Source organism: Vipera ursinii (genome assembly GCF_947247035.1).
Source record: "Vipera ursinii genome assembly, chromosome: 2".
Lineage (NCBI taxonomy): Eukaryota > Metazoa > Chordata > Lepidosauria > Squamata > Viperidae > Vipera > Vipera ursinii.
The window spans coordinates 194,902,971-194,927,034 of record NC_139513.1 but is presented as its reverse complement, the minus strand read 5'-3'; the positions used below and the strand labels follow the sequence as shown (position 1 = coordinate 194,927,034).

Below are 24,064 nucleotides of genomic sequence, written 5' to 3'. Positions count from 1 at the left end.
GGCTCTTTTATGACTCATGGACTTCAACTCCCAGAATTCCTGAGTCAGCATAGCTGACTCAGGAATTCTGGGAGTTGAAGTTCATGAGTCATAAAAGAGCCGAGGTTGCCTACCCCTGTCCTAGACCAAGGAGAGGAGGAAATTAGTGATGAAATATTTGGTTTAACAGAATTCTAAATCACTTTTCATTATGTAAAAGCCTTCATAAAGCTTTGCACAAACAAGAAATACGTTATGCGTGGCAAAACTAGACATCCTGTATAAGAAAAAGAAACAAACACTTTTGAAAAGACCATTGCAAAGTACTCAATTATTGAGAAGACCTAAATTTACCAAATAAGATGAATCTACTGCAGATAGGTAGAAGGGCCCAAGATGATATTGAATACATGTGACCAATTCTTGATATAGCTGCATAAAAAAGACTATTACTTTCAACCAGGGCAGTATCATAAATCCTATTGAGATAATCAAGAAGCTTTAAATTGGGTTTAAGGCCAACTTTAATTGAAAAGGATTTGGATAAAACATACCCAAAAAACTAAAAGTATTAGGGGGATCGATCATAACAGTATTTAATTTCATGTTTACAAACAAATAAACTGAATTTCTAATAAGCACATAAAAGTTATCCTTAAAATACATCACATAAAATATGCGCTGGCATGAACAAACAGATCCAAACATCATTAACCACATGTTTGTTCTTCCCAAGTGAATCATAATATGTCAAGGACAACAATCTAATCATCTCCTTCAAAAGAATTAAGAACGTTAAAATTTCAGTTGTCACAAATGAGATCAGGGATCAAAGGCAGGCATATGCAAGGTTTTTAGCAAATGCTTCTCTAACAATAAGACATCACCAAGTAATGGATGCATATAAATATTCTTTTAGAAGGATCATCTTTATCAACTACCTTTAAAAACTAGTCAAGTCATTCAAATTACGCAGAAGGAAATAATTCAGAGGATAAGAGTTGGAGTGTAAATGAGTTTCTTCTCAAAGAGGGAAAGGGAGAGAAAGGCTGGAGTTTTTCTGAGAAGGGCCAGCCTGCTTTTATCTGTTAGAATAACCCTAGAAAGACTGGAGTCACTGTTAAAATGATGCAAATGGAGGGGGATGACTGGAGGGAAGGGGAAGTAGGATGCTCGAAAGGTTGAAGAATAATAGAAGGATGGTGGAGGTGATGGGCAGGGGTCTGTTGGTTACAGGGGAAGGGAGAACAAGACATCTGATTTCTTTCTTCCCCATCTTTTGACTTATAGGACCCAGCCCAGAGTATCCTTTGTTACCAGATTACAGGAAGCTTTAGACTCAGGTTGGTTCTAATGAATGCCACAATGATTTGTAAAATGATTTGCTCCTTCATGATCTGGTGTTGGAGATGTGGCATGTATCCCTGAGACCTGCAAGGCAAGGATGGGGTGATCTCTCTGTATCCTAGCCTCAACTCCAGGATAGGGCAGGAATGGTGATGCTAATAATTTCCTGAGAATCTGACAAAGATGTATTGTTCTGCAGGTGACTAGGTTGAGGTCCCATGTGTAGCTAGAAGTTTTTGCTGGTCTATCAGCAATTTGCTCCTTCCTTGACCTCTTCAGCCTCATTGTCAAGCTGTTGACTTTATGCTGGAAGGCCTCCATTCCATGAAGATCGAGTCAGTGAACTCATGGCTACAAGACAACCAAATTATAATAGTACTGGCTCCTGTGGTCCAAATTGGTCTGCTCTTCACCTCATTGAAATTAGTTTGTTATTTGCCATTAGAGGATATTAACACCAGTTGGTTGTCATGCACTGGTCAATAGCCAATTATTGTGGTATTCATAGCCACCACTGATCTCTGGTGTTAAATTGATGCCCCCAGGTCCTTTATAGATCAGAATTTTTTCCAGCCAGGACTTGGGGGATTTTTTTTATTTATTTATTTATTTATTTATTTATTTATTTATTTATTTATTTATTTATTTATTTAAATTTTTATACCGCCCTATTCCCGAAGGACTCAGGGCGGTTTACAGGGCAACATAAAATATGATATAAAAATAGTATAAATTAAAATAGATTAAATTACATAAGCCCAACAATTAAAACAATATTAAAAGCTAAAACCCCTTCAGTCCAGGCCTGATAGATCAAAAAACAAAGTTTTCAGATCCCGGCGAAATGTACGCAGATCGGGGGCGGTCCGAAGTTCCAATTTTCCAGTGATAAGAAAGCAAATCTGCAGCAAGCTTAGTTGGACTGTGAAATAATGGCAGTCAAGGCATAATAGTCAGCTTCAGATTAAAAAAACTAAGATATTTATTGCAGTCATAAATCCTTAATTGTAAGAATATCCACTTGGGGCAAACTACAACCTTCTGCTTAAAAAATGAAAACAAAAAGGTTACTTTTCAGATAGCACAGAAAGACAGTTCAGCAACATCCGAAAGAGAGCAAAGAAAACAGGTCCAGTCCAAATTTCGAACAGATAATGCAACAAAATCCAAAGCATAACACAGAGAGGGAAGAAAGCAAGGAGATGGAATATTGATTGTCCCAACAAGCAGTTAACTCACAGTGTCTTTTCCTACCAGTTTGACTTAATTTATGGAGTCATGCTTTTTAAAATTCAGACAGACAACTTGATTCCTGGTGCTCTTCTCTTCTTAATCTGGAATGTGTTGTTGAGCTCAAGACTCTCACTCACTCACTCACTCACTCACTCACTCACTCTATCATCTATCTATTTTTCAATCAATGAAATTGTAAAAATGCCCATCTCCTTCAAAGAAGGGTGCTGGGCTGTATACAAATAAAATATTAAAAACATTTTTAAAAACAGTACATATTCAGGCTGTGATCAGCTAACTTAACCTTGTTCCATGTCTCCCCAAGTGGCTCTCTATGGCCAAGGCTGAGACTCAGACTGGTCAAGTATTCAGCAGAATTCTGAATCTGAACACTCAGGCTGGATTCTTAATAGGTTCATGGTTTACAAAGGAGCTCGGGATGATGCTCCTTGGTGGAGCAGTGGGCTAATGCCTCCTTAAGTAACCCCAGCTGCCTGCAATTAGTGCAGGGTTGCATCCCACCAGGCTCAAGGTTGACTCAGCCTTCCATCCTTCCGAGGTAGGTAAAATGAGGACCCAGATTGTTGGGGGCAATTAAGCTGACTTTGTAATAATGCCGCTTGGGGGTGTGTGAAAGCCCTAATAAGCAGGCATATACATAGAATGAAGGCTACTGCTAAGCTTGTAAGCCGCCCTGAGTCTTGGGAGAAGGGCGGGATATAAATGGAATTAAAATAAATAAAAAAATAAAAAATAAAGCACCTATAGGGATGCCTGTTGCAATGATGGCCAAAGACAAGGAAGAACAATGACCAGACATGGTTACAAACCCATATTTTGGCCTACACTCTGGCTCTAGAAGTGGAGTGTTGGACTTTGGAATGTTGACTTCCCTCTTTCACAGAGCTTTTCAGGACTGAGTTTGGAAGACAGAAGCATATTTCTTATAATTTTAAGATGTTGGGTTTTGTATTTGGAGAGGTTTTTCCCCCTACTACTGAAATCTGTCTTAAATCTTTAAAGTAAACAACATATAAATGATTCTAATAAATGTTACGCGATGTCTTTGCAATATATTTTACATATTGTAGATTCAAAAGAATAAAATAGCTTTTTCTTCTATATCTGTGTTTTCTGGTTCTTTGGAGATAACTCTCTTGTTTGGCTGACAGGAGTTATGTTGGCTGTTCTGTTGGACTGAGTTCATTGTTGAGAGATAATATCTATGTTTTTGCCCTTGGATGAAATACAGGAATGCAGTATTTGAAGTCTCTGGAGTTGATGAAGCTTAGGTATCCCCCTTTACAAAGTATGGTTCATCTAAGTATTACTGTGTTTCATTTAATGTAAATAGTTACTTATTTGAGTTTATACCATAAAAACCATGTATGTACAAGATACTCTTACTAGATTAATCCGTTTTGTGAGTTTGCACAATACATTGGACAATAAAGTAAGGTAGAGGGCTGCATTTACATATACAACGGACAAACAACAGATATAATTAAAATTCACTATGTTTTGCACATTTTGCAAAGAAGCAGCCAGGAGGTCTTGATTGAGCAATTTTGCTTTCCCCCTTCTTCTTTCTCAAACAGGAGGTGGAGGAATTTTCTGGGCTTGACTACAAGCCAGATAAGAAAAGAAGAGCCATCACATTAGAAATTTGGGTTGAGTTCCAAGAAATGAAACCACAGATTGGGATTAGTGAAGCCAGATGCAGTATAGGTTTGTACTGGAATGTGGGAATGAACTTGAGAGTCAGGTGTTAATGTACAATAAAGTTAGTACTTCTAGGTGTACCTCTTGTCTGGACTGCCTTATAAAGCTGACAGATTTTGCTTTATTTTATGAACAGTGATCTCAGCTCCAGCATTATGTTGTATGTTGTGGGAGATCCTAAATTGACACAGCGGATTGAGATCTGTTTCTTCAGATGCAATGGATCATTCCCTTTCTCCTTTTTAACTATGCAAAGGAAGTAAGGGAAGAAAACAAGAGCAGTAACATGTAAATCATAAGGAGGTTGGGGATCCTCAAAATTAAATAATTAGAGAAAGGATGAAGAGGGAATAGAAGCACGCAGCAAATTAAGCTTGAATTCCTCTTCTTCGTTTTTAATTAAAAGCCTATCAGTTTAGTCAACTGCGTTTTAAATCCCCTCAAAGACATTAAAGACAAAAATTAGAATTAATAAGGTTGTTTAAAATGGCAATTATAAGCTTTGAAGTTTCACTTGAGAAATAGAAGCTCATGGGCTAAATATTCAGCCATCAAAACCTAGGCTAGACATCCTCTGATCCTCAGATTTAGCAAGCCTCAAAAAAATGTGTGTACTTTATTGTCAACTGCAACCTCCCATCTCCAAGACGAGCAGAGCTAATCCTCAAAGAGGCTATTAAGGCCACCTATCCTGGGAAGAAAAAGCAGACCATAAGAGAATACAATTTCCCTGTGCTGAAAACCCTCCTCCTTCCTCACAGAAGCCACTGAGGATTGTTTCCCTGTGAGGATGACAGGACCATCTTTTTTGGAAGTTATGCCCTCATCTTGGTTTTCAGGAATGACAACATAAACGAAACATGAAGCACTGACGTGTAAATTGCTTTGCTTACCTTTACTCTCCCCACTTTCTTTGCCACCTGGTTCGTGTCCTACTATATTGTAAACCCAAGAATAAAGGTTGGGGAGGAAGAAACTGAATATGACCTTACTGAAAATCTTAAGTCACGAAGAGAGGATCGTCTTTCCTGTGATTTAGAATTTTGGAGTGTAAAATAATGCCAGCCTCCATCTGCAGTCAGAATAGCTGTATACCTGCATGAGATTTAGATCTAGAATAAACAATTTAGCAAATTGACTGTGCCTGGCAAGGAGCATTTTCAAACTACAGTAAATTCTTATTATTTACGCTGGTTAGAGTCTCTGGTCACATATTTTTGTCAACCGATCAATACTTAATCTTGGTTTATGTGTCTTTCTGCTTAAAGACAACTTATTTAATGCATATATTTCTTACAAATAAACCCAGTACTGGGGAAAAAATCTTAAAAGTTTAAACATTTAAAGTTTTATAAAAATCTTAACTTAGTTTTAATGGAGCTGCAGGGATGTTTAATGGAGCAGTGCACTGTGAGGTTAAGTCTAGGGCAGGGATTTGATGGGACCTGTTCTGCAGAAGATACTGTATTGTATTTTCTCTGTAAGGCACAAAACAGCCTTCTTGAACACAGGATCACGAGGCTTGGGGGCTATTTAACCAGTCCAGCCATCAGTATGAGAGCACTGACTTGTTTGACCACAACTGGAAATGTGTACATCAGCTGACTCAATTTTTTTTACTATTCTGCACATGAGTATGAAAATGCTACAAATTCTATTGATTTTGAATTTACAAATAAATGTTACTGAATTGGTAAGCTGAAAAGTACAGAACCAGTAAATAATAAAGATTTTCTGTATATTCTGAGTGTTGGCGCTATAGGAGAAGGTTGACTTAACTGAGCAGCAGAATACACTTTTTAATGCAAAAGGCACTAATATAAATCTGAGCTCTCCAGTTTAAAAAAGGATGAAGTTGCAGAAACCCTCAATCAATCCAGATCAATTAATATCGAGCCTTTTCTGTCATGGCAACTACCCTTTGGAACACCATCCCCCAGAGCAGTGCTTTTCAAACTTAGCGACTTTAAGATGTGTGGACCAACTCCCAGAATTGCCAAGCCACCATAGCTGGCTTGGAGAATTCTGGGCGTTGAAGTCCACACATCTTAAAGTTGCTAAGGTTGGGAAACACTGACCAGAGAGTAGATTTGATTGACACTCCTGAGGATCCAATTTTGATGCAAAGCCTATTAAATGGTTATGCTTAAGGCTGCATTTTCTATCTCGCCTGCTGAATATGTTTTAATTTTTTACATAGTTTAAAAAATGTTTTTATATGTTTTGTTGGTTTACACATTCACTTATGTGAGACGGGCATATATATATGAATCAAATGAATCAGCCAATCCTTATGTGGATGGTCAAATAATCTAACTTGATACAATATTTTTGTATACTAGGGACATTGTAGGAGGAGAGCTTTGTTAATCTATTGGAAACAAAAAAAAATCAGGAGTCTGGTACTGCCTTTCACAATAAATGAAAGACACAAGGCTTTTGGTGCTGCAGCATAAGATCACAAAAGCTTATGATTTTGAATAAACTTGTTAGTCAGAAAAACCAGACTCTTCCTGAGTTTTTTCCTATACCATGAAGATCCTAGCACTACTTTTATTACCGGCAAATACTGCAGGCCATGAGGCAGGAAGACAAAGACAAAATATAAGCATGTGACATTTTTTAAAATAATGGCCATTTCAGACCCTGCTGGCAAATGCACAGCAAGTCTCTCAATTCAATGTACAAGTGTCCTTCTTATTGTCATTCTTGTCCTCTCTACTTCCTTGGTTCTGACTAATCCTCCACTGTGGTGGTCAATGGGGGATCACATAAGATGGCAGCAGATAGTGCCCTGTTTCACCCTCGCCCTTTCCTCCTGTGCTTGTTTTTGCAGAGAGACAAAGAAATTTTAAGTACTTCAGCTATGTGCAAGAGAGTGTCTCTCAGGACAGCCAGGGATGATGGTAGAAAAGAGATCAAGTGCTAAGCAGGAAGTCTACATCTCTGAGCAGATGACAAGGTGTTCCCATCACTGAGAAACTGTCCTCCCTGTAACGTCTGAGTAAAAACTGCCAAGCAATTTGTGTGACATTTCTATTGCAAGAACAGAAACAAAAAGTTGATGGATTGAGCTTCTGATTATATCCCCAAGCTCCCTAGCAAGGTAGGGATATACATGTGTAGGGCCATTCTAGGTTTAGGCAGCCCTTTCATGTGCAAAGGGCCTATGAGGAGCGTACAGAAGCACACTGGCAATGTTCAAGGCCCTTAAGCAGGCAGAGTGATATAATACTTAGCAGAGTATTGCCAGCTTTTGTTTCTACAAAAACAGGCTAAGAACAGGAAATGGCAAAGCAAAAATACTGGGTTATTAATTATAAAGTACTATATAAGGCACAAAGGGACGTGGTGGCTCAGTGGGTTAGGACGCTGAGCTTGTCGATCGGAAGGTCGGCAGTTTGGCGGGTCATAACCCGAGTGCCGCGAAGCAGAGTGAGCGCCTGTTACTCGTCCCAGCTTCTGCCAACCTAGCAGTTCAAAAGCAGGTAAAAATGCAAGTAGAAAAATAGGGACCACTCCGGTGGGAAGGTAACAGTGTTCCGTGCACCTTTGGCGTCTAGTCATGCCGGCCACATGACCACGGAGACGCCCTCGGACAAGCGCTGGCTCTTTGGCTTTGAAACGGAGATGAGCACCGGCCCCTAGAGTCGGAAACGACTAGCACGCACGTGTGGGGGAACCTTTACCTTTACCTTTATATAAGGCACAAGCATGGATCCATAAGAGTTTCTCTGCTGAAAAAGCAGCAACTGAAAGACACAGAAATTGTGGGGGAGAAAAACACTGAAATTCCTATTTGTTGTTTTCTGATGTAACCTGAGCAGGTTGTTTTTAATCATAACCTCCCCAGCCAGAATTCTTGGCCATGTTTTTGAAAGAAATTTGTCCAGTGCTGATCTGATGGATGCTTTAGAGTCATCAGTTAAATTCCCCACAGTTCAAGGAGGGTTCTGGGATGTGCAAAAATCAGGACTGCTAATAATGTCAAAGAAGGAAACAATGACATCAGAGTAGCTGGATAGGATGGATATTAGTTGTTGTTGTTAGCTGCGAAGTCGTGTCCGACCCATCGTGACCCCATGGACAACGTTCCTCCAGGCCTTCCTGTCCTCTACCATCTTCTGGAGTCCATTTAAGCTCATGCCTACTGCTTCAGTCACTCCATCCAGCCACCTCATTCTCTGTCGTCCCCTTCTTCTCTTGCCCTCAATCTTTCCCAGCATTAGGCTCTTCTCCAGTGAGTCCTTCCTTCTCATAAGGTGGCCAAAGTATTTGAGTTTTAGCTTCAGGATCTGGCCTTCTAAAGAGCAGTCAGGGTTGATCTCCTCTAGGACTGACCGGTTTGATCGCCTTGCAGTCCAAGGGACTCGCAGGAGTCTTCTCCAGCACCACAGTTCAAAGGCCTCAATTCTTTGGTGCTCAGCCTTTTTTATGGTCCAACTTTCACTGCCATACATTGCAACTGGGAAGACCATAGCCTTGACTATACGCACTTTTGTTGACAGGGTGATGTCTCTGCTTGGATATTAGTACAGCTCCCAAAAAGAGTAAACTGTGACAGGAAGTTCCAGTCAGACTAATGAAGGGGCATCTTCCCCCTCCGATTGACTGTAGAGCACCATTCTCCATGAATTGCTGACTTTCTAAATGCATGAAGTCCATACCACTATCCCTATCGCTTTCAAGAAAGATATACTTTATAATATAAGATGCATACAAGACATAATTCATTCAATATGATTTAAAAGTGGAACTGTTTCAATAAGCTTCTGAGTCTTCATTACAAAAAAAAAAATCTGGCATCTTTTTTTTTCTTTTGATCTGTTGACATGGTGAATTATTTTAATGTGGCTATTAGGGGGGTATTTTAGATGTTTTAATTGTGGTTTTATTGTCCAAAGCTGATATGGTCAGCTGATATAGAAATAATGTAAACAAAAATAAATGAAATGGTACAGTGTGGGGAAAACCTTTCCTTTCTGATCCTGCAGAATATGACTAATTGCAAAGATTTTTTTTTAGTCCAGTGGAAAGAACCTTCAAATAAATTGGGAAAAAACCCTGCACTTCATGGTGTTAAATTCACTTTTCAATTCATTCAATCCAAGTTGAATTTTGTGCACACAGTAGGGCTGTACATTGTGATATTGTACATTGCATCTTTCCAGTTAATGCAGAAAAAAATTGCACCTGGAAATGTAGCATACTTTTTTCAAGTCTTTCACTGAACTGTGTGGGAATCTGAGCCATTGAACAAAAAATAAAAATAACAAATAACAACATAGAATGTCTTGTTCCAAATTAAAGTCTCAACATCCTTTTAAAACCTCAGAAATTTAAATGACATAATTTGTTTGGCAGTAAAATCTGGGGCCATAGGCTTTACAGCAAGTCACATTCTTAAAACATCTTTAGCATCAGCACCATATAAGGTAGTCTGTGTCCCGCTCTGTTCCCTCAGATCCCTGGAGATTAGCAGAGCCAAACAGAGATTGTACATTAAAAATGAAGATAGAAACATAGACTAAAAACAGGAGTCCTTACTGTATGCTTTTATTCTAGTAAGAAAAGATTACTTTCTGCACTCAAAAATGAAATGAAAAAGAACCGTCTTAATAACCATCCGTGCCGAGGTTAACTCTGTACACACAGATGTTATTTTCCAGAGGCTAATTTGAAGATCTACAAAGATGTTTTACTATACTCCATCCCATCCCAGGGAATCATGCTGCCCTAAAGGGCTCCCACAACATGCTCTTGTTGTGTACCCTACTATCAATGCAGTTTTAATGCATAACATTCTAAGTTTCCAAAGGTCATGACTGACAGTCAGTCACCACTGCTGAAATTCCAGCCCCACCAAACATCAATCATGTAAAAAAAAAAAATCTCCAAGCACAACAGCACGCTGTATTTTCCCCCCATAATTCTATCATCTGGTTGCATTTTTTAAAAAAAACTTATTAAAACTATGATTAATCATCTGACCTTGTGAGCACTAGAAGGCAGCAAAGAGAGTTTTTTAACCCCTGTTGTCTGACACCTAGTGATTGTCTGAACTAGTGTGGCTGCTGGATGAGTGCTGAAGTTTAAGAAAAGAGTTTAGCTGGGGCAAAGTATGGGAATTGCAAAGTATTCTAATAACATTACATGTGGAAAGGAAGTAGGGGCCATGGTTTTTGGGAGCAATGGCCACTAAGATGGGGATTCCCAGCTAGGCAGGCCAGAAGACAAATACAGGAGACAAGTCCTTTCAGGAACACTTCCAATTATATGCCTTAAGCAATGGCAGACAAGCCACTTTCAAGGCTTTGCATTCTCTAGGGCAGGGGTCCCCAACCCCCGGGTTGTGGACTGGCACTGAACACTGGCACTGTCAGAAACCGGTCTGTGCAAACAAGCAAGGCTCCATCCACGGGCAGTACATAAAACCATGCCCCCTCTCTCCATGGAACCGGTCCCTGGTGCCCAAAAGTTTGGGGACCTCTGCTTTAGAGTGACTAGCTGGCTTATCCATTTAAAAAAGAAAAATGGGTGGGGGCTGTAGGAGCCAGGGTAAAGGGGCAGGAAAAGAGGCTTTTTGGAGGACAGAAGGAAGAATTGGTCCTACAGGAAACTATGAGAACCTATTGAAGCTACAGGTTGGTCAACATGGAATATATCTTTTCAGGCTACCTCTTCCATGAGCAGCTACGTATACCACACTTGCCACCACATTCTACAGATGAGATAAAAGGAAAAATAAAATTTCCAGAACAGAGCAATCAAACTCAGGCTGCCTCTAATTTAGATGGATGATAAGATACAGTTGATGGCACACGGATACGTCCTCGGACCGATTCTCATACTGGTGCAAGGGTACTATGTGGATTTGCTCAAACTATACAATTTTTTTTTTACAATAAGCCAAAAGGGTTATAGGAAATAACACTGATGTGAGAGACATGGCTTTGCATCTTCTCATTTCAGAAGGTTCTAAAATAAAAACATCATAAATCAGCTGAAGCTGGAAACTTGATGGGCATAAGAGATGTTCAGGAATGCACTAGTGCAGGGGTAGGCAACCTTGGCTCTTTTATGACTCGTGGTCTTCAACTCCCAGAATTCCTGAGCCAACATGGCTCAGCTTGGCAACCTCTCCCTTTCCCCTCAGCATGGCTGGCTCAGGAATTCTGGGAGTTGAAGTCCACGAGTCATAAAAGAGCCAAGGTTGCCTACCCCCGCACTAGTGTGTCTGGGTACCATGGTGCCTACCCCTTCCTTAAACATGCTCAGTACTATCAATCAAAAGAAGTAATTAAATATACTGTATATTTATTTATATCTCTCAGTTGATCTGTTTATGAATTATTCTGAAGTCTGTTAACAGCAACTACTTTTTCAGAGCATGTCAGCTGCATCTTTTCTGTCTGGATTTGCAATCCGATGACAGGATGAATGGAACATCTCATTTCTTGATAGCAAAATTTCTACATGGCTGTCTATTTGGAACTAATGTTCACGGTGTACCATACTAATGTCTGATACACTTTTCACGTAATATTCAGTGGCACTATGCCAGAGTAACTTAATCATGCATAAGCCATATCAGCACCCATAAGTCTTTTCCTAGTCATACAGCAAGCCTGTCTCATCTTGAGCTGTATTTCATTGGTGGTAATGAATCTCCACCACAAACATCATATGTGTCAGCCTGGGAGAAGAAAGATAAGCAGTACAAAGGTGGGGAGAAAGAGAAAAAGAAGAAAACACTAAGGTTTAGAAATGAGGGAGGAAAAAAGGGAGTTGTTACTCATTTGTCTAAAGATTTATAGGCTACCAATGATCAAAGATCTCTTTTATAGAGAATGAGCGGCTTGCAAATAAACTTCACGTAGCTCTTACTCAAATATCTATACCACCTTGGTTGCCCTTCTCAACTATTTTTGATAGTTGAAAGAAAATGTGCAAAATTGCTGTCTCACTCCATAGCCACATTTTTACTGGCATAGACCCTAGGATAAAGGGTAATTTCCATGTGCCTACTACAGAAAAACTGCAGAGAAAAGAATCCCTACAAAGCCTTCTGCAGAACCAGTTAATTCTCATCCCTAAATGATAAAAAGCCTAGAAATTTAAACTGTAGTCTAATTCTAATTCTGAACTGCAAATTCATTCTTTTTTTGGCCTCTTCCCATGTGTTTTGGCAAGATTTTAACTGTAACTTCTATAGAATGAAAACTTCTCTTTTTATGTTATTGTACAAAATTCTACGTATATGAGGGTGAATGCATATGTATATAGCACTAAGCAAAAATATGTGATTTTAATATGCATTATGTATATAAAAGTTCTAGAAGTTACCATTTGCAATATTTCTTTTATTCACTTCATACGTCACACATTTTTTTTGGTTATGCAAACCTGAAGACAACCAAATTTGGGGCCGTTTACAAAAAGGATTAAAACATCCATGTCTGCTTGTTTAGGCAGACAATTTATTTTAGAAAAATTTGGTGCACTAAGTCAGAGTAGCATGTTTAGATAAAAAGACGAGGCTTCTATTGTGCAATAATGTAATTTTATAGGAGTTCCATACAACTTTCACCTGTAATTTTCTCATGTTTTCTAACTGCTTTTTGAGCACAAATGTCTTTTGATCAATAATGCTAACCTAAGAAATTTCTGAAAAATTCATCACCATTGATTGTACCCATTTTTTTCCTTATTTGAATGTATTTATTCTGAATGCAGAGAGGCTTTTCAGAATTTGGAGGCCCTTTATTACAGATTCTCCCATTCTTAAGTGGGAAGATCTTGTATTCTCATCTCTCAAGTCTCAACAGTGCAAAGAACCGTATTCTTAGCAACACCCTTTTTATAGGATTCTGAAGTATGTGCCACGAAAGTATTCCATTCAATCATTAAATTACATAGAAAACAAATGACATCACACAATTCAAATTGTAATTGTTATTTTCCAGTAGTGTACTAAGATTTATACAAGTAGTCCTTGACTTATGACTGCAGCTGGGACTGGAAATGCTGTCACTAAGCAAAGGTAGTTGTTAAGTGAGTTGCACCCCATTTTACAACCTTTTCTGCTGTTGTCATTAAGTGAATGAATGTGGTCATTAAATGAACTGCGTAGTCATTAAGTGAATCTGGCCTCCCACATCGACATTGCTTTTCAGAAGCAAGCTGGAAACAGAAGTTGCATCATGACTGTGGGATGATGCAACCATTGTAACTATATGCTGATTGCCAAGCAATCGAATTTTGATCGTGTGATGCTGCGATGATTGTATGACCAGTCACTATTCGCTTTTTTTCAGTGCTATCATAATTTTGAATAGTCACTAAATGAACGGTCGTATGTTGAGGATTGTCCAATTAAAAAAATCAGAATATCAACAGAAAGCAATTTGTTTCAGCAATTTGCTGAAATGGAATTTTTTTTTTACTAATTCCTTTTTTAAATAAATTTGCCAACGGAATTAAAGGTGTTTCTGTACTAAAAGTATTAGGAATTTCCATGAATGAATATAATAGGCAATTTTTTTTAGTTAGGTTATCTATATATTAGCCTTTTTCCCAACCTGGTAACAGTACTTGATAACTTTATAACACTGACACCATTGAATTACCAGGATCTGAAATCCCATGGTATCACCCACTGGAAACAGTCATACTGTTTCTGTGGAGGACTTGTTGATACAACATGCTTTTACAGAGTTGCTAACCACTGATGGTATGATTAGGACTGTATGCAACCTTCACCTAAATGGAGCTATTAAGAAACCTTAGACTGGTCTTTTGTTTGGAGGAGACTGAGTGTATGGCAAGAAATGTTCAACAATAGCTCTTAATAACTGAGCTTGCGATTACTTAACCATCCGAGTTAATGACTAACATCGTGTCTTCCATCAATAAACATACTTGTGTTAAACTGCCTGTTGGCAATACAGGCAGAATTTAAAAGTGGCCTGTTCTCACTTTATGTACTGTTTTGCTATGCCCATTAAAAAGGTGGGGCTTCAATTGCCCAGTCATGCTTGTCATTTTAATGCTGTTGATTTCTCAAAAATACCCCTGCCCTCTACCCTCTTTGGAAATAAATGTTATTTATTTTTACAGGCAGAAATAAAGGTCATTGCTCTTCCATTCTCTGCATATCACAATAGTGTTTGAACAATAGTATTTTCCACTGCATCTTTCCCCCTGAAATCCAGCTATCTTGCTGTATCACGACAGGGGATGTTGCTCAGAAGGATGAATAAAGAATTCTTGGAGTATACACCAAAAGCATACACTTCCAAGAGAGTCACACAAAACATGAAGGTTAACTTAGCTGCTCAGTTAAAGGAAATAGGTACCTATATCAGGCAGCAGCAGTATAGGAAGATACTGGAGTAGCTCATCCCCTTAGAAACAATGGCAAAAATATCATTTCATAAGTGCAAAAGATGGCAATGGTAAACCACTCTTGTATTTTACCAAGAAAACCATATGGATAGATAATATAAAATAACTGATGACACGGTACCAGATGATGGGCCCTTCAGGTTAAATGGCACGCAACATGCTGTGGAGAGAAACTGAGGAGCTTTCAAAGTACTAATGGTTTTTATGCTGCAAGTTCAAAAAAGCCCTCAGGATGCTGAGCTGTTGATGTTGAAATGCAGACAGGGAGATTCTGTAGCTGCAAAAACAGAGTCTTCATGGAACATGGGAGTAAGAAGCATGAACATGGGGAAAAAAATGTGGTAAAAACTGAAATGAATCAACTGCACATTGAACACCTAGGCGTCAGAGAATTAAAATAGAGTGGAATTGGATACTTCCATTCAGAAAATCATATTATCTACTAATCGGAACATCAAAAAAAAAATAGTGCTGCTCTCATAGTCAGAAAAAAATATAGCAAGGATCTTACTTGGGTATAATGCAGTAAATGACCAAATAATATCAATTAGACTTTGCAGACAACTATTTAATATGATGGTTACCCAAGTTAATGCTCCAACTACTGATGCAAAAGTTGATGAGTTGCATAATTAAGGTCAATCTGAAATTGGTAGAACAAATAAGCAAGATATATAGCTTGTTCTTATAGGTTGGAATGTAGAAGTTGGAAATAAAGAAGAAAACCCATAGTTGGACTATATTGCCAAGGAAACGGAAATGAAGCAATGTGCAATCCAACGATTTCTCCATTGCTAATACAATCTTCATTGCTAACACAATCTTCAAACAACCAATGCTATATACATCATCAGATGGTATATACAAATATTAGACTGACTATATTACTGCTCCAAGTAATATAGAGGAAGAGTCTGTTATAATGGTAAAGATGTGGCCAGAGACTTACTATGAAACAAATCACAACTGCCCATAAGCAAGATCCAAGTCTGGCTAAAATGGAGGAACAAAGCCAACCAGTTTCAATGACATATCTTGGGCAGGAATTGCTTTGAAGTACAGAACTTCATTGATAGGGAACCAGAAGAATTGTGGAATTATATTTATTTATTTTATTTATTTATTCGGTTTATATACCGCCCTATTCCCAAAGGACTCAGGGCGGTTTACAAGGCAAAATTTAAAAACAATCCAATATAAAATTAAAATAAAATTAAATTAAGTCTAGCCGCAAAAATTAAATCACAATTTAAAAACATTAAACCCCTCAGTCCAGACCAGATAGCTTAAAGAGCCAGGTTTTTAGGTCCCGGCGAAATGAACGAAGGTCGGGGGCAGTCTGGAGTTCCGTTGGCAGTTGATTCCATAGGGAATCAATATCAAAGATGTTATTAAGGATGAATGTGAAAACTTACAGCAAAGACCATAAAACCAGAAGAAAGCAAAGTGGATGTACAAACAGATGGTAGAAATTGCCATGAAGACGAGAAGCCAAAGCCAAGAAAGAAAGAAAAGACGATTTCAAGGAGGAAACTATCAAAGAATTTCAGAAGAGGCAAGACAATGACATCTGTGAAAACATCAAATATGGAAACAGACACAGAAAAACAAGGAACATTTTCTAAAAGATCTCATACTTAGAAAGAGGTTCCAAGCTCAAACTGATATGCTAAAGGATGCTAATAAACAAACAGCAAGTAATTCAAAGAAGATCAAACACAAATAGGAAATTCTTTACAGTAGAGATGTCAACATTCAAGATACCTTAGATGATACTCCCTATTTACAAGAACCTCTAATGGTAGAAGATGAAGTTACATTAGTGTTCCGGTTATTATCAAGTTGGAAAGCAACAGGAGTTAGTGAAACATTTACAGAAATATGGCAAGCAATAGAAGAAGAACCAGTAAAATTCTTACCATCCTATGCCAACAAATCTGGAAAATGACACTTGGTCAACAGATTGAATTAGCCTACATATAAATATCAATCAAAGAAAGGCGACTTAACAGAGTATGCATACAATTGCACAATATTCTTAATTTTACTTGCTAACAAAGCATTGCTTAGAATTATCCAACGCAGATTGGAGAACCACACATGGAAAGAGAAATGCCAGAGTTCATGCTAATTTTAGAAAAGGCCAAGAAATAAGAGATATTGTTGCTACATAACAAAACAAGCCAAAGAATACTAAAAAGAAGTTGTCATGTACTTCCTTGATTATAGAAAGGCTTTTGATTATGTTGATCATGTCAAGCTGTAGAAGGGGGTTAGAAAAATGGGAATCCCATATTATCTAATGCACAACCAATACACGGATCAAGAAAGCACAGACAGACAGAACATGGCAAAACAGACTAGCTCCAGGTTGGCAAAGGAGCGAGACAAAGTTGTCTATCCTGTCATTTATTCAACCTAGATGCAGAATTGAATATTGAGAAAATTTGGTTTCGAAGAAAATGAGTGTGGTTTTAAAATTAGAGGAAGAAAATTAATAACCTGGTTTATGTTAACAATGGTACTTTAATAGCTGAGTATGCAAATAATCTGGAAGCTCTCCTAAGGACAGTCAAGGACTGTCAATGGAATTACAGTTAAATATAAAGAGGACCAAAGTACAAGTACAACAACCAGCAACATTGAAGATGCTGAAAGTGTTGATAGCTTTCTATGTAAGATCAACTACATAGAAAAGGAATCATCAATCAAGAAATATTTTGCAGATTAGCACTTAGTAGGCTGGTAATCACCATCAAAGCTGACACCAGCCAGAGCATAGAAAAATTCAAAGGAACAGTGCAAGATCAGAAGATATGGAGAGACTTGGCCCACAAAATCGCCAAGACCTGGACTTGTCTGAATAGATATCATCATCATCATCATCATCATCATCATCATCAGGCTGGTAATGAAGACCTTGGAAAAGATATTCAGATGTTACAATATGTCTACACTTACAGAGACAAGAACTGTGCAAGGAATGGCTTTTCTTGTGATGGCTTAGGGAAGTTAAATTGGGATATGTTTTAAAAAAGTGCATTCAGATTTTTGAACTGTGGTGTTGGGAAAGATTACCAAGACGACTATGAAAAACTAAGAAAACGAAAAATGAAAAAAGGCATGAGTGAACTGGCTCAAGTTATCATATTTTGACATTTTATGTAAAACACAGCTCCCTTGAGAAATAAATTTAAATAAACAAACAAGCCGTAATGCTGAGAAAGAGAGAAGAAAACAGAAGACCAGGATAATCAATCTCCAAGGGAGATGGGCAGTTTAGAAATAGGAAATACAAATAAATAAAAATAATAATAAATTGAAAAACAGAAGTGAGCTGGATGAACTTGATTACAGCCATGGAAGTACACTGTTGGAAAGCATGAAGGACCAGACAGATCATCCTGTCTATCTATAAGTTTATCTCTATGTCACTAAGAGTTGACAACTTGGTGACCCATAATCAACCATCACTGCATTTGGCAGCTCAAAATCATTTGATTTATTCCATGGACACTTGACAGATAAAGTATAGCACAGAGATACAAGTCAATCCTGTATATGTAGCACATTGTATAACTCTATACTATCTCCCCTTTGGTTCCAATTCTGTTCTGTTAGTTGGACATTTCCACATGCAAGGGCATTTTTATAAGTATTCAAAGGAACAATCCCATTTGAAATTTCAATTCAAATTCCCATTTGAATTGTAGTACATGACTCTGTTGGCAATAGAGCTCCATTTTAATATAGTCCGGTGCCTCTTCCCTGTATGTACTTATGTATTTAACCACCCCTAGAAAGCAACCCAGTCACTTGATATTAATAATATCTACTTACATTCAAGGCATTCTTAGCAGCTTCTGCTTCTGAGCGACTATCAAAGCTAACGAAACCCACAGGCTGAAAGAAGAGAAAAATTAGAATGTTTCTGGAGTGTTAACAGTCAGAATTATCCATGACTTCATTTGCTGCTTTTAATTTAAAAATTAAGCAGAAAAACCTCATTTGAAATTTTAATGATGGCCCAAATTAAACACGATTACATTGTTTTTAGTATCTTTAGTTCATGGAATTGATTTTTGTTGATTAAACTTCGTTGATTAAACTTTGTTCTGTTCTAGGAATGTCCAAACGATTAATTTCTCATTTTTTTCAGTGTGAAATTTCATAAAATATCCCTTGTCAAATGCCGGATGGGACTTTCCAAGCATTTTGGAAGCATTTCAGTTTTGAAAGTCACTGTCTTGAACTTGGAATTCCTCTCGTTTCAAGCTCAAGCTTCTTCCAAAATGCTCAAAGCATCCTGAATTTCACATCCAAGATGACAGTTTTCTCAACATTTCATACTTGACTTATTTAAAAATAAACATTTTGGACAATTCTATTCAATGTTACATTCTACATATTAAGTAACAATTTTAAAAGACCGTGGTTAATTTTATTTATTTCACATTCTTGTAAACTTTAGGCGACCATGCCTCCACAATGAATCTTAAAGACTGTGAAATTTCCCATCTGTGAAGAATCATTTATCCAATATCAAAAGAATCAGAATATGAAAACAAAAGCAAATTAAACAAATTAAAAGGAAGAAGTGATTATTTAATTATTCCAAAATGTTCCATCTACAATCTGCATTTACCAAGAATTAAGACAGGAGTGTTGTGTTAAGACTAATTCATCAATAAAAACATTAAAGCAAGGAAGTATTTGTACAAGAGCACTTAATTTAGCAGAAATTACAGAACCAATCTTACTTCTGTTTTTGTCTTTATCAAACATTTTACTTTCATAGTATTTAAACAGATTTAATCTAAAAAGTGAAAAACAATCAAAATGTTTAGGCTAGGTTTCTTATAAAGATGTTTAGACAAAAATCTGAAATTATATATATTTTAAAAATTAATTTTTCAGTATTCTATGACACTGGCTATGAAAAATGACCTTAGATAATATAAATATTTATCATACTGAGAGACTTGTCCTGGTGGAGAGTGTTTGAATACAGTTGGAGAAAATAATCAAGATTCAGCTATTCTGTTTTTATACCTAGATATTAGAAATAAAGATTTGGGTTTTATTGGCCAATGTCAAATGATCTATTTCTTTAAAATTTGGATTAGCTATCAAATGAACAACCCTAAAGGTCTTTATCCTTCTTTAAAATCATAGCAGCAGCAGCAGCAGCAAATTCCTACTGTCGTCTGTCCCTTTCATGGAATTAAACTATAAGAAGAAAATCTGCAGGCCTAGGTTTTCCCTGACAGCTACTGCTAGAAGCATGACACTTTCATTTTTAAACAATAGGGGTTCAGTCTGAACTCAGTCCAAAAAGCAAGAGACTTTCTAGGAAAGTTTAAAGATGAACTGGAAGAAATGCAAATGGAAGTGACAAAGAACCCCAACACTCTGGACCTTAAAGAGCTAAAAACAAAAAAAATTGAGGAAGAGACAACATTAGGTAATGGCAGGAAATGTGTTTTCTAAGTTTTTGGTATAAACATCAATTTTAAGTCTAGTGTGAAATATAAATGGAGCAAATGCTCCTCAAAAAGGAAGAAAATCATCTCAAAAAATTCAAACAAGACATAGTTTGTCTTTAAGAAATGCATATCAGAAAAAAGGATATAAAATATTTTATCTGCAAAAATGTATTTCACTCGGAATTAAAAAGACCAATGGTTTATGTGTAAACCCGAATTAAAACCTGAACTGATATTGACTGATATTTATGTGTTTATTTGTTCAAGGTCTATAGCCACCCATCTCAACCAATGACTCTGGATGGCTTACAGTATAAAAACTATAAAAACAATTGGGCAATATGTAGGGTAGATATGTGGGATTAGAAATGATTTCCATGGAGCCAAGTCTTTGATCATGGAAATTTATGCTTCAAATGAGGATAAGGTAAATTTTTACCAAGCCGTTATGGACAAACTAACCAATATGAAAATTGGTATTTAAGGGAAATTGGAATGGAGTAATTTGTTGTAGGAGATCAGCAGTCTGAGCTAGAAGACAAGGTTAGACATATCATGAATTTGCACAGCCACGAGGGATCCAAGTCCATCTCCCCATGAATTCCTTTCACCCTTATTTACCAGCAAATTAGCTTTGACCGTTAGATTTGACTGTTAGACCAGCAACAGAAGACAAGACAAGAAACAATGGGTGGAAACGAATCAAGGAGAGAAGCAACTGAAATTAAGGAGCAACTTCCTAACAGTGAGGACAATCAACCAGTGGAAGAGCTTGCCTTCAGAGGTTGTGGGTGCTTCATCACTGGAGGTTTTTAAGAAGAGACTGGACAGCCACATGTCTGAAATGACATAGGGACTCCTGCTTGAGCAGGGGGCTGGGCTAGAAGACCTCCAAGGTCCCTTCCAGCTCTATTCTGATCGATTGATTGATTCTTGTGTATAGGTAGCAATAATAAACTTTTCAGTGCTTTGAAATTAGGATGTGTTACTGGTTCTTTGGGCATGACATTTATCTACCGCAGGACAGTACCTCTGAGAAAGATATTAAAACAGCACAAGATAAATTATCAAAAACTTTTTTTTACATGATGAATAATCTAGAGCTTGCAAGTGCATTAAGATACAAAAATAGTGATGCAAAAGAATACACTTATTATTCTGAAAGAATTAATATGTTTTGGATATCCAAGAATTTGGCTACTAGTGTGGATATACTTCCAAAGATATTTTCAGACCACAATACAGTGACTTTACTATTTAAAAGGAAAACTATCCAGCTTTGAGATGGAAAGTAAACAAACATTGCTGCAGAAAGAAACAGTAATGAAAAATTGTAAACAGAAGTTAAAGGCGTTTTTATAGTAATTTTAATAAAGGTAGAGACTTAAGAATGGTTTGGGATGCAAGTACAGCTTTTATGAAGGGATATTTTATACAGCATAATAGTAAACTAAAAAAAAGAGATAAGAAAACATGATTTTAAGTCAGATAAAAATGAAAGAATTAAAGCAACCCCTCACCCAAATTATTTAACTCCAAATTAAACTTTTAAAACAGCAGTAGTTTTTGTTAATAGTAAGAGAAATGGAAGAAAAAATAAATTATGCAAAACAAAAGAAATTGATCTTGCATATTGGGGAAATGGTTGGCATATAAATTGAGGAACATGAGAAAAATATTAAAATATTAAAATTAAAACATAGAAATATTACATTAACAGAAGAAATGTCATCAGTGCTGCTATGTATGATGATTTCAGCTGAGAAAATGAAGATGATTTTACATGACTATAATCAGTTCGGATTTTCACCTAAAAGCTGAGGGACAATATTAGAAACATATAGGATATTTTGGAATACTTACAACAACATAATGAAAAGTAAACAGCATTTTTTTGGGGGGGGATACAGAAAGCCCTCTGACAATTTTGAATTGAACACTTTTGTTTAAAATTTTGGAATATATGGGTAAAATTGATATCCCAAAAAAGGTATAGTTAACTGTGAATTGAGAATAAACAAAACTTGTGAGTTACAGAAAGTGACTAAACAAGAATGCTCCTTGTCACCACTGCTATTTATTTTAGCTTTGGTATTGAACAGAGATAAGATAAGATGAGAGAAATGCTGGAATGAAGATTAAAAGAAAAAGACATAAATTACTTGCACGCTGATGACCTGCTGATAATTTTGGAAAACCTCCTGGAGGGAGCAGAACTATTTATAGAAAAACTAAACCACTTGGGGTGTTAGCTGATTTTAAAATAAATAAAAGACAAAGATGTTAACAAAGAATATGAAACTGGAAAAACAAATGTAACTGATGGAAAAAGATGGTTTTAAGAATAAGAAAAAGTGAATTACTTGAATAGGAAACATAAATGTAATACCAGAATAATAACAATAATAATAATTCTCGTAAGACATGAAATGAAATTAAGGACATGATAAGATTTGTCATTTTGGGGAGAATTTGTATGATAAAAATGAACATTTTGCTAAGGGGACAAAAAGATATAATTAAGTTTTTATGGCAGTGGAAAAAAGAAGAGTTAAATATAAAATATTTTAACATGCAAAAGGAACGAGGACGGGACTGCCTGATTTGAAATTACATTTTGTAGCCTGCTGCTTAGTCGGGATGGAAGAATGGATTTTGCTAAGAAATAAGAGAATTTTAGAATTAGAAAAGCATGATTTGACCTTTGGATGGTATACTTTTTATGGTATAATAAAAGTTAAGGTTAATGTAGATTTTGAGAATTATTATGTTAGAAATGCTGTAACGAGACTATGAAATAGATATAAACCCAGGCTCTGCCTGAAAATGCCTTTATGGGTCTCAGCATAAAAAGCGTTTTAAAGGAAAGAAACAGTAGATAGAAAAAAATGGTTAACTTATTGAGAGCTGTTGTAACAGGAACGTGGAGAATATAAGATGAACTCAAAAGAACAATTGACTCAGAAGAGGGATTATTTTTTAATGTTTTTTGTATGCACAGTTAAGAGAAAGATTGAAAGTAGATAATATGACATTTGGAATTGACAACAGAGGACAGATTATGAAGTTTAACTATGTACAAATGATGAACATGTAATTGCTAAAATGTAAGTTAGCTGAAATTTAGAAATGGAAAAAGAACAAGTGATAGACTATGATAAAACAGGCTAAGAACTGTAGACACAATGCACTGATGGAAGCATAGGAACATACGTGGTTAAAAGGACTGAAATTTACATTATGTTGTAATCTAAAATATATTTTTGACTCCAGAAAAATGATCTAGAATGTAGAAAGGTACTTTAAATGCATGTTGGACAACACGTATCATTTTTATCATGCCTAGTAGACTTGTAAAAAAGCCAGAAATTTCCAGATTCAAATACGTGCAATGATACAACAAATTTTAAAGATCAACATTCAGCTAAAATCAGAACTTTTCTTGCTGGGATTAGTGGACAGTCAGTTAGAAAGGATACATGGAAGATTATTTTTATATATGATTATTGCTACAAGACTATTATATGTGCAAAAATGGACAGACTCTAACATGCCCACAATGGAGGAATGGCTGGTGAAGATGATAGAACTAGTACAATTGACAAAATTAGCCTGTTTGATTAAAGGTCAACAACTACATTGATCAGTGATTGGAGATTCCTTATGGACCTTTTGCTGAAAAAAGAGGGGGAAAAACTTGTGATTTATTGGTTTGAAGGTTAGAAAGGGTAGCTTATGGAAAGAAGGAAATTATGATGTAGCCTTAGAGACAGAGGGTGGAATATAAATGCATTTGCAACTGCTGTCAAAAAGATGGGAAGTCACTTTTTCTTTTCCCCCTGCTTTTTTCTTTTCTATTTGTATTTCTCTTCCTATTTTCTTTCTTATTT

The 24,064-nt window shown here is 36.8% G+C and overlaps 1 protein-coding gene across 4 annotated transcripts in view; it reads right to left on the bottom strand.

Annotated features, from left to right (window-relative positions):
- The window catches only part of RBPMS (RNA binding protein, mRNA processing factor), a gene marked incomplete at its 3' end in the record, with an annotated part of 123,406 nt that overhangs the window by 33,569 nt on the left and 65,773 nt on the right, over positions 1 to 24,064 (bottom strand). For all 4 annotated transcript variants that reach the window (XM_083357301.1, XM_083357302.1, XM_083357303.1 and 1 more), the window contains exon 4: positions 18,529 to 18,591. In XM_083357301.1, the coding sequence (XP_083213427.1) occupies positions 18,529 to 18,591 (63 nt within the window). The remainder of the gene's footprint in view (positions 1 to 18,528; positions 18,592 to 24,064) is intronic.